Source organism: Electrophorus electricus, chromosome 1 (assembly GCF_013358815.1).
Source record: "Electrophorus electricus isolate fEleEle1 chromosome 1, fEleEle1.pri, whole genome shotgun sequence".
Taxonomy (NCBI): domain Eukaryota; kingdom Metazoa; phylum Chordata; class Actinopteri; order Gymnotiformes; family Gymnotidae; genus Electrophorus; species Electrophorus electricus.
In genome coordinates, this window is record NC_049535.1 from 21,755,298 (window position 1) to 21,766,183 (window position 10,886).

At 45.4% G+C, this 10,886-nt stretch overlaps 1 protein-coding gene across 1 annotated transcript; it reads right to left on the minus strand.

The window, feature by feature from the left end:
- Positions 1–2,377: 2,377 nt before the first annotated feature.
- prdm1b (PR domain containing 1b, with ZNF domain) lies at positions 2,378–8,681 on the minus strand. The gene is made up of 5 exons (XM_027014417.2): positions 8,542–8,681; positions 7,873–8,125; positions 4,603–5,444; positions 4,369–4,497; positions 2,378–3,827 (listed from the first exon to the last, which is right to left on the minus strand). The coding sequence occupies exons 1-5, from the start codon at positions 8,548–8,550 to the stop codon at positions 3,291–3,293; spliced, it is 1,770 nt and encodes a 589-aa protein (XP_026870218.2). The 5' UTR covers positions 8,551–8,681; the 3' UTR covers positions 2,378–3,290.
- Between the last annotated feature and the right edge of the window lie 2,205 nt (positions 8,682–10,886).

Below are 10,886 nucleotides of genomic sequence, written 5' to 3' on the forward strand. Positions count from 1 at the left end.
TTCACCGGTGGAGACTCTGGACCTGGGAAGTGTCTCTTCTATGTGGTTTAGTGGAGAGAAACTGTTTTGTAACTGCATGCTGTCATGTTTGAAAGACACATGTAAGCACTGCACACTCAACTGTTGTTGAAATTTTACGAAGTTTGACTCATAGATGGTTTGAAATAAGAATGAATATGTGCTCGTATTGTCTGAATTATAACATTTTTGCCTTGCCTCAGAGATGTTATGTTATACTGGCGTAATGACAGTGATGCTATAAAGTTTGTGAATACTTTAGAAGTTTCTGTATTTTTACATAAATTTGACCTAAAACTCCTCTATATTGCCACACAATCCTAAAAGTCCCAAAAGTAGATAAAGAGAATCAAATCAAGCAAATGAGACAAAAATAGTCATTTATTTATTAAGTGAAATTATCCAATAATACATATTTGTGAGTGGGAAAAGTATGTGAACCTTTAGGATTAGCAAATCATTAAAGACGAAATTTTAGTCAGTGTTGTCAATCCATGGGATGACAATCAGGTGTGAGTGGGCACCCATTTTTATTTAAAGAACAGGCATCTAACAAAGTCGGATCTTCACAACCTACGTTTGTGAAAGTGTATCATGGCATGAACAAAGGAGATTTCTGAAGACCTCAGAAGAAGAGTTGTCTATGCTAATGAAGTTGGAAAATGTTACAAAACCATCTCATCACTGTGTACAAATGGAGGAAAATGCTAGACCATTATTACGATCCTCAGGAGAGGTCGACCAACAAAGATCATGCCAAAAGCAAGACGCGTAATAGTCTGCGAGGTCCCAAAGGAACCCAAGGTAACAAAGGTTTTTGTTGCATGGGCTAATGTTAATGTTCACCATCAGGAGAACACTGAACAACAATGGTGTGCATGGCAGGGCCGCGAAAAGAAAGCCACTGAAGAAGACTATTGGAACAATGTTTTATGGATGGATGAGATCTTTTTAGTTTAAATGAAGTGCTATGTTTGGAGAAAGGAAAACACAGCATTCCAGCATAATAACCTCATCCCTTCTGTGAAACATGGTGGTGGTAGTATCATGGTTTGGGCTTGTTTTGCTTCATCATTAATGGAACAATGAAGTCTGAATAATACCAGCAAATTCTAAAGAAAGATGTCAGGCTGAATGATTGGAATTAGAAAGAATAATTAAGGAAGACTAAAGTTAAGCTTTTGGAATGGCCAAGTCAAAGTCCTGACCTTAATCCAGTTGAAATGTTGTGGAACCTGAAACAAGCATTTCATGGGAGGAAACCCAAATGAGTTAAAGCTGTTTTGTATAGAGCAATGAGCTAAAATTCCTCCAAGCCCATGTGCGGGACTGATCAATTACCAGAAATGTTTAAGGTCACACTAGAAACATAGATCACATAGTTTTGCCACTCACAGATATATTTAAAAAATGACAGAGTCAAATATTTTTGTATCATTTGTTTGACTTGTTTCTCTACTTTTAGGAAATGTGTGACAATATGATGTAGAAATATAGAAACATAGAACTAAAGGGTTCACAAACATATAAAAAAAACACACAAAGTATCACTGTATTTCTTCTTAAAGCTGTTAGTAGTGTGGTAGTTTAATTTTAAACTATGTTGTAAGTGAATAATGTAAGTAAATGTAATATTGTCCTTAACAGAGGTATGAGAACAGAATAACTGAACAGTTATTATTATAGACAGTAATAGATGTGGTGTTTCCTAGCAACCGAGGTGTTTACTGTAGTGTTACTCTATAGGAGCTAACATGTTTTTGTAACAGTAAATCATATTATTTGTGAAGGGACATAGACCATAAAAGGGGTCTGGAGAAATCAAAAAACAATGTTCTACTGTGGGCTACTTTCTCCAGGTTCAAATCTTTCTAGAAACAAGGCCACAAACCATTTTTAAGGGGTCTTTAAATGGGACCTGATGCAAGTTGCAAGTATGTGCTCTAGGGAGTGTACATTTAGGTTTAAAGATTTGAAAAGAATGCTTCCTTGTGTCAAATGCACAAAGGTGTTAGACACCAGAGAATGTTAAAGAGTGTTGTTTGCTGCTGGTTCAGAAAGCCTGACAGTACGGAGCAGATCTCGGCCTCCTCATCAAACCTATGACTGTGTTTAAGTGGGGTAATATGGGATACTTCTGTGGTTGCTGCTAGTATGAATCAGCATGGTTTCTGACTGAGAAGTATGACTCTTGACACCTGTCTTCTCATATACACCCATGCACACACAAACACACACCCACACACACCCACACTTACACATTTGTGGATAGCTTATGAGGTGGGTGTGGACATGAATATGTTAAGAGACCAAAGACCCTACATTTTAAGAAAGAATATATTTAATATGCTACATTAGAAGTTTTGGTAAAAATATATCTCATGTATAAAGTATTAACATCCTTTAACATAAAAATATAATTAGGTAAACAAACTTATAGAACAAAAACAAATTATATAAAGAGAAAAATATACATAAGTAAAATATATAAGCCTTGCAGTCACTACGTAACAGTAACCTTGCACGTGGATCTAGTTCCTGCTTTTTCCAGTGCTAATTTCAAATAAATTAAAAGAGCATTAAATGAACCACTGACATAAGTAATGTAATGCCTCATGGTACTGAGGTACTGGTATGTGTTGACGCTTTTGGTAGAAAAACAGTTTTTTAGTTAACCTGAGATTATTAATGACTTCGGTTTGCACTGCATTGATTTGGTATTTATGCTTCCTTGTGTAAGAAGGACAAAGGTGCTCAGTGTTAGACAACAAGTTAATAAAGACAAAAGGTTTGTTCAAAATAATTAATTCCCATTATGTTCTTTACTGTGACACACACACACACACACACACACACACACACACACAAAACAAGAACATAAGCATAGAAACCCCTAAGACCATGCATGTCACATCCCTAAAACAAACAAAAATGCTACTGACCAAAATAAATTACCACAAACCTACAAAGAGACTTGTGAATATGTTAAGAAGCTGAAATAGTCCAGAGGATGTGACTGATCATGCAGTCTCCCTGTAGCAGAGGTCGAGCCTTTGGGGCATTAAACACGCTCATACCGAGTCTTCGGGCAGGGATTATTTGGTGCCACACACCTTGGCTTCCACTAATTCCTATCCTCCCTTCTCTTTTTTCATCTAAACCTTTTTGGCATTAACTAATACAGACTGCTCTGTGCTCATGTTGCACTGATGTTTTGGAAACATCAAACACCTGTGCGGCTCCAAACACCTCTCGGCCCCTTCTTTGTCCGTCTACTCTTCCTCGGTCTTGACCGAGTGCCGTGGGGGTGAGCAGAAGCGCACCACGCTGGGCCTCTCCTGCTGTTGACCCGCCGCCCTGGCTGGGGCCCCGTCGGCTGCCTTGAAGATGCCCACCTCGGGACTGCCGGGGGGAATTCGGGCCAGCCACCTCTCCAGGGAGGCGTCCACCTCCGCCTCCGTCGCGCTCTCCGCCAGGGCCTCAGCCTCTGCGCTGCTGTCAAAGTTCCCCAGGAGCCTGGTCGCCTCCAGCAGCTCGGGGCTCCCGGGCTGGACGGTGCTGTTGGCACGGGACGGGCAGTAGCCCGAGCGGCTGTGCAGGCCCAGGGAGAAGCTGTGGACAAAGGCCTTGCCACAGAGTGAGCAGCGATGCTCGAGCTCGTCCGAGCCGTGCATGCGACGGTGCAGCTTCAGGTGGATGAACTGCGTGAACTTGGCTTGGCACAGCTTACACCCGTAGGGCTTCTCACCCGAGTGCAGGCGCAGGTGTGTCTTCAGGTTGCTCGTGCTGCTGAAGCGTTTATGGCAGACCTGCAGGGGAAGGACGGCAGTCGCCACATTGTTACACAGACCCACAGGCACCATGGAAGCCCAGACATAAAAGGAAAATGCATTCCAAAACATGTATTAACCCCACAGATTGATTATAATGGCCCTGGTGTGTCACAGCGGAATGAAGGGGGAGTGACTAACATAAGTTTCTCTTTTGGTTGAGAGTGCGTCATGCCAGAAAGAGCTCTGAATGACACCACTATCACACCCTTCCGGGTTAATGTACAACAAAGGCAGGGCTTTCTTTCAAATGATCTATCAGGACTAGGTGAAAGTACCCACAGACAAAACATACTTTCGGTGTAATTCTCTCCATGTGATTCACATCCAGCCTGGTCCTATAACTTTCACTTACAAGTGCTCAAAGGTACTCAGATAACTTGAATGTCTTATTTGTTTTATTTCTCTGAGACTAATACACACACACACACACACACACACACACACACACACACACACACACACACACACACACACACACACACACACACACACACACACACACACACACACACCTCACCTGACACTCATGAGGTTTCTCTCCAGTGTGGACTAGATGGTGTTTCTGCAGATGGGCCAGCTGAGTGAAGCTCTTTTTGCACAGCTGACACTGAAATGGCCTCTCACCATTGTGCACCCTCAAGTGTACCTGGAAAAAAAAGGAGACAGATGACCCCCATTCGATGTGAACTGGGTGAACCACGTAAACTGTGCGAACCCGCCTGGCTCCCTGCATACTGTCCATGTCACTGACCTTGAGATTTGACAGCTGGCCGAAGGTCTTGAGGCAGATATTACATTCGTACTTGATCTTGCCGTTCTGCTTCTTCAGCGGGAAGGGGAGGGACTTGTAGCCGGGGGCGTGGCCTGATGGCAAGGAGGGGCTGTCTTTTGCCTCAGCGGTCAGGCTGAGGTTGACGGCCGCCTGGACTATACATGGTGGTGGCGGTGTGGGCTCGCATGGCTGCTTGGGCTCCCACTTGGAGATCGGCGAGAGCTCAGGCGTGGCACCCTGGGCAGGGGAGGCATTCGGGGGTTGCTCCCTCTGGCTGCTACAAGGAGGTGGTGTGCGGTAAGGCAGTGAGACGGGGTGCAGGCCTGGTGGGGTCATAGAGGGGAAAGGCACAGACTCGCTACCACGCAAGCTGCTGTGCTGGAAAGGCCCTGTAGGGGGCAGCGTGTGGAGGAAGGGGGGTGAGTAGGGGAGCCGGCGAGAGTAATGCGGGCTGTATGGAAGTGGCAGCGGGTACGGGTGCTGCAGAGGGGGGTAAGATGCCACGTCCTCCCTGTGGCTGTAGAGGTCGTGGAGGTACAGCGGAAAGTCCCGGTGGGGCAGAAGCGTGGGATGCATCTCCAACGGCCGGGAGCGCCCGTTGTCCTGAGCTGCACTTTTCCAGACTCTCTTGCTGAAGTCTGTCGCGTGCTCATCTGGCGTGCCGGGTGGCGTGTCCCTCTCGCCCATCTTCTTCTCCTCCTTCCCCACCTCCTCCCTGCTCCAGGGCCCCTGGGGGCTGGCCTCGCACTTGGGGAGGCAGGTCTGCGGGGGTGGCCGGTGCTTCTGGAGCTCTGCTTCCATCACCTCGCTGCCCAGATGTTCTGCGTGGAGGAGGATGACCAGAAAAGGAAGGAAAAGAAATGAAAACCCGTTAGTCGTGTGCAGTGTGGGGCCGTGAAGGTCTCACTTCTGGCTTGCTAACAGGAACCCTTCTGTGTTCACGTCATGGACCGTGAGGTAAGGAAAAAACAATATTGAAAACGATGCAGAAAGAGAGGTGCTGCAGATTACAACACTGACTATCTCCCTCAAAAAACAAGGTTATAACACACCTACTCATCACGTCACCCGCCCGGACTCACTTATGGTAAATGGCACGTATTTCAGTTTTAGGTTGACAGGCATGAGATATCAAACTGGTTTCTTTCTGACGTACAGAGTATTGCTATCACAAAGCACCTTGATTACCAGTATGTGGGAGTTCACAAGGCGTCCACAAGTGTGTGTGTGTATGTGTGTGTGGGTGTGTGTGTGTGTAAGAAGACAGGAGTCAAGAGTAACAGTCATACTTCTCAGTCAGAAACCATGCTTACTCATAGTAGCAGCAGATGTATGCAACCACAGAAATATTCTACATCGCCCCTTCGACACACGCAGTCACAGGGACGGTGCTGAGGCCGAGATCAGCTCTGCACTGCCCCAGACAGCCGGCAACAAGAAAATGGCAGCAACAACAAAAACAACAAAAAAAATCCCTCAACATCTGTGACTCGAGTTCAGCACATTTCCACAGGGGGAGGATGACAATTTCACAAACAGATTATTAGCCTTTGTGGCCAAGGTCTAGTTCCGCAAACCTGGTGGGAACCAGTCTGGTGCAAATCTTCCTGGCAAAGTGTGTGGTCAGTACTATTTGAGAGGAGACAATGGCCATCCAAACGGACGTACCCCAAGCAAACAATCCCAGCATGATTCACAGTTTCCAAAAATTCTAAATGAAGTACAAATGTGCAGACGGACTGTATCAGAAATGGAAGAAGGTATGGAAAAAACGGTTGTGATAAATTCTGATACATTCAGAAGATCTATGAATGCCTTTTCATTATTGATATGCAGGCACAAGATTGGAGATTTTTTAAAATTAATTAAATAAATAAAAACGAAACAACCTCCAAAAAGTGCTTAGTACAGTCTGTGCTTTAAAAAACCTGACCTTTTTAATTTTTAATCTAACCTTCCAAAATTTCTGCCAAAACACACCAGGTTCACTTGTGCTGAGCTTTCCTTGCAAAACACCTCGACATCCTTCTGAAGCAAACGCAAATGTAAATTCTTTTGTTCTCACTTGGTTTCTCTGAATCTCAATCAGGAAGTAAAAGATGTAAACTAGCCAGGGTGACGTTAGATCCTTCAGAGAAGGGCACTTTGAGGAAAGGCACGGTGCGTCAGGGGACTACTTCCTTACCAGGATGTACCGCAATCAGGGCCAATTGTCTAAGGAGACACAGTCACCAGATGAGCTCAAAAGTCACAGCATGTGTTTTGCTCAGATGACTCTAAATGACCAAATGGGTCTCACACACACACACACACACACATACTATCTACGTCACCCTGAAAATAGCGCAGGAAACACTGTCATACTTAAGATAATTTGTCTGGCAGATTGTAACAATGTGAGGATGATTGTATCTATAGTTTTTCTCCAGACATAAATATCCAGATAACATGTAGGTGCACACACACACGCGCGCACACACACACACAGAGACAATGTTGATTAAAAAATGCTTCCAATATTTGTCATCCTTATAAAAGCTGGCTAAATAAACAAGAACCATTTTTAAACAGTTGAAACAAACTTTAAAGCAAATTCTGTGTGTTGAGAAAGATCTCTTTTTGATGGCGACAGAGATACATCAGCAGTACATTCACATTCATACGATGACATACTGTTGTCCACTCACACACAAACACACACACACACACACAAACATGTGCACCCAGCTGGTGTAAAGAGGTGCAGATGAGGGGAGACAACAGGACTCAGTACTGGGAATTAAAAAAAGATAATTCATATGACAAACGCCACTGTGAAGAAGAGGACGAAGGGGTATGCTAATGAACCACAGAGAAAATAAAAACAGAATTGATTAAATTAGAAATTCTAAATAAGACAGACAGACACAGTGTGGAGGGAGACCAAAGTGAGGGGGGGGGCTGTCACATTCTTGCGTCCCCCAGTTCCTCACACTCTCCAGTCCCCCAGTCCCTCACACTCTCCAGTCCCCCAGTTCCTCACACTCTCCAGTCCCCCACACTCTCCAGTCCCCCAGTCCCTCACACTCTCCAGTCCCCCAGTTCCTCACACTCTCCAGTCCCCCAGTTCCTCACACTCTCCAGTCCCCCAGTCCCTCACACTCTCCAGTCCCCCAGTCCCTCACACTCTCCAGTCCCCCAGTCCCTCACACTCTCCAGTCCCCTTCTCCCGTGACCCCTCCGCCGTGCCTGCTCCCTGCTGCTACTCACTTGGTTTGGGGCTGTTGCCGTGGTCGTATCCACGGCCACATGTCCTATGCAAGAACTCCTGGCTGTACCAGAGCAGCAGTTCCTGGTCTGCCTCCACCGGCCGAATGGTGTAGAAAAAGACCTCGCGGCCATTCTGGCAGGCCACCAGGTTCTGCTCAGCAGCCATGCGTGCCGGGTTGGCAAAGCGCATCCAGCTACCGTGCCATACGTTGCAGCCATCAATGTAGTGGTGGAGCTGTCCGCCAGGATAAATCTAGAGGGAATGAGGGAAGGGAGAGAGAGCGGGAGAGAGAGAGAAAGACAGCTGTTAGAATTACTGAAAACTTTACACATGCCAGTGAATTCAGCCACTAATCAGCTTCACTCCTGCTTGTTCTTTCCTGTCCTCTTCCACCAAGAAACTCAGAGCCATGAAAAGACAAGTTTCAGGCTAACAGTCTCCTCCTAACCTCCCCATTCAGGAAACGGCTAAAAAAAAAAAAAAAAAAAAAAAAAACCACTAAACGATCCTGCTGACAGTCACAACAGATTTACAGTTTTACACCATCCGCATTGGTTCGGCATGAATACAGCCACCGCTTGATGTTGGTTCATAAAGACAATCCAGAAAGACGATCCAGGTGTTACGTATTATCCAACACAACGGCTCAACAAAGTAAGTTTCTTCACCTCTGCCATGTACGCAGAACTCTTCTGCCAGCGCCTGACTTTGTACTTTCTTTTCTTCTCTTCTGACACCCGATCCTTTGTGTCTGGGCGAGCGTGTGGGTAGTGAGGTGCCGGCAGGACTGCGAGCGTGACAGCGTGTGTTTGTCTTTCTGTCAGTGTCGCTCTCTTTATCGCTCGCATCTTTTTAAAGGAGAAGGGGGCAGGATCAAAACATTGGCGCGTGTCTCCTCTGACTCCACCCCACATCGGTGTGAGCCGGTTGTTGAGTGTGTCTGCGCGATCGTGTGTGCATGTCTACACAGCATGAGCTCAGCAATAAATCACATGACCTCAGGCACATAACTCAAAGCTGGAAAATCTCACAGACAGAAACATGCACGCACACCTTAACACAGGTCCAAAGGTCATGTGAAATGCACTACCTACAAAACTGTCTATAAAACCATAAGTGAGTGGGAAGTTGTCGTGAATTTTACAGGAAATGAGGGAAGGAAAGGGCATCGGCAAGTCCTGAGGATAGCCGAGTCAGAGCTGGAAAATCCAGAGTGGCTCACACACATACGTGTGGGTATGCGCACGCACACACAGACACACACCCACACACAAAAGGACGAAAGGAGCAGGTGGATACAGAGACATGTACAAACATGTGAAGGAAAGCCACATGCACAACACAGCACACTGGCCAAATCAAAGTGAGAGTTACAGAGCCACTCTCTCTCACTGTCTGCCTCTCTCACTCACCCCCCCCCCCCCCACTCTCTCTATCATTCTGTCTCTCTCATTTTCCCTATCTCTCTCCTTTGCTCTCTTTTGCTTTCTCTCTCTCTCTCTCTCTCTCTGTATGTGTGACACTTCCTGAAATGATCCGTCCACAAGCACGTGCTAGCTGCTGTCTTCACTGCTCTCTGTTCATCAGGTGATTTTGCTCAAGCACTGTCAGCATGTGATACATGGCAACAAATAAACAAACCAGGAATCCATACAGAAACGGATAAGATCTCTGCAAACTTCTTGAGTATTTTCCAGTTAAGTGTGTCCTTTCTTCTCCTCCTTAGGGCTAAATTTGCTCTCAGGAAACAATTTATTGCTGCACTTTGAAGTGTTTCCTTGGAAAGTTATCCCTAAACAGGTTTGGTGGTATTGTTTATAATAAGAATGAATGTGTGTGCGTGCGTGCATGTAAATGAAAAAAGGATTATTTTTGCCTTGTAAACCAGTGCTGGCAATGAATGCAATGGTATCACTCACTTCCCAGGATTTCCTATTTGCCAGCAGGTGAACATTGTCTTTCGTGTAAACGTCACCGGAGGTCCAAACCTCGAACTCCTTAGTAAACACACCAGTCACCAGTAGAGCACAGTGAATCAGTCGGAGATCTGTTCTCAACAGTTCAGTTGAAGCAAGACATCACAATTAGTCAACAGTTAGATCATTTTGAATGATAAACTTTAGCCCAAAGTACAACTTTGGTTAATGGCTTCATGGTAGAACACAAGCTTATGAGAACACACTCCCTCACCCTGCTCTGAGCTCTTCTTGAGCCACTGAGCTCCCTGGCTCACTACTGCCCCTACTGGCATGAAACAGTATTTATAGCATAATATCATGGGCATGGTATCCTTCTATATCACTCTGGCAAGGCAGAAATAGGAATTCTTTAAAAAGGAGGACCAGAAAATGGTGAAATGGTGTGTGTGTGTGTGTAGGAAACTGATGCTTTACCAACTTCCTTGATATATGTGTGTGCATGCTTGTTATTCTATATGTATGCATGAGTTTGCATGTGTGTGTGTGTGTTTATGTATGTCTGTATATGTGTGCATGGCTGCATGTATGTCTATATATGTGCGTGCATGTGTTTATGTTCACCACTGTACACACTGACCCATTTACCATGTGCCCCCCCCCCCCCAACTTGCTCAACCTCAAGCCAAGCTGTTAGGTGGTGGTGCTGTGGTAGCAATGGTGGGAGTAGGGTCAAACCCCATCTCAGCCCCGACACTTTCCATTTCACATTTTCTAAGTAGGGTGCATGTGAATGGGTGTGTGTGTGTGTGTGTGTGTGTGTCTCTTTGTGTTTGAATCTGTAAAAAAGCCAGTAGTTATTCTCCTAATCAGGCCGTGTGCCACACATATTCAGCACACATGATTCTTTCATTCCGTCAGTTGAACTAATGAGCTGAATAGCTGACACACTGAGACACACAGACATGCATCCGTCCAGCTTGCTCGAGGAGAGCAGGAGGATAAAACAAATCATACCTTCTACTGAGAACAGAGGTTTCCCAGATACAATGCTTTGAATTTGTTGTTTAAAAAACAAGAGTAGATGAACAAAGATG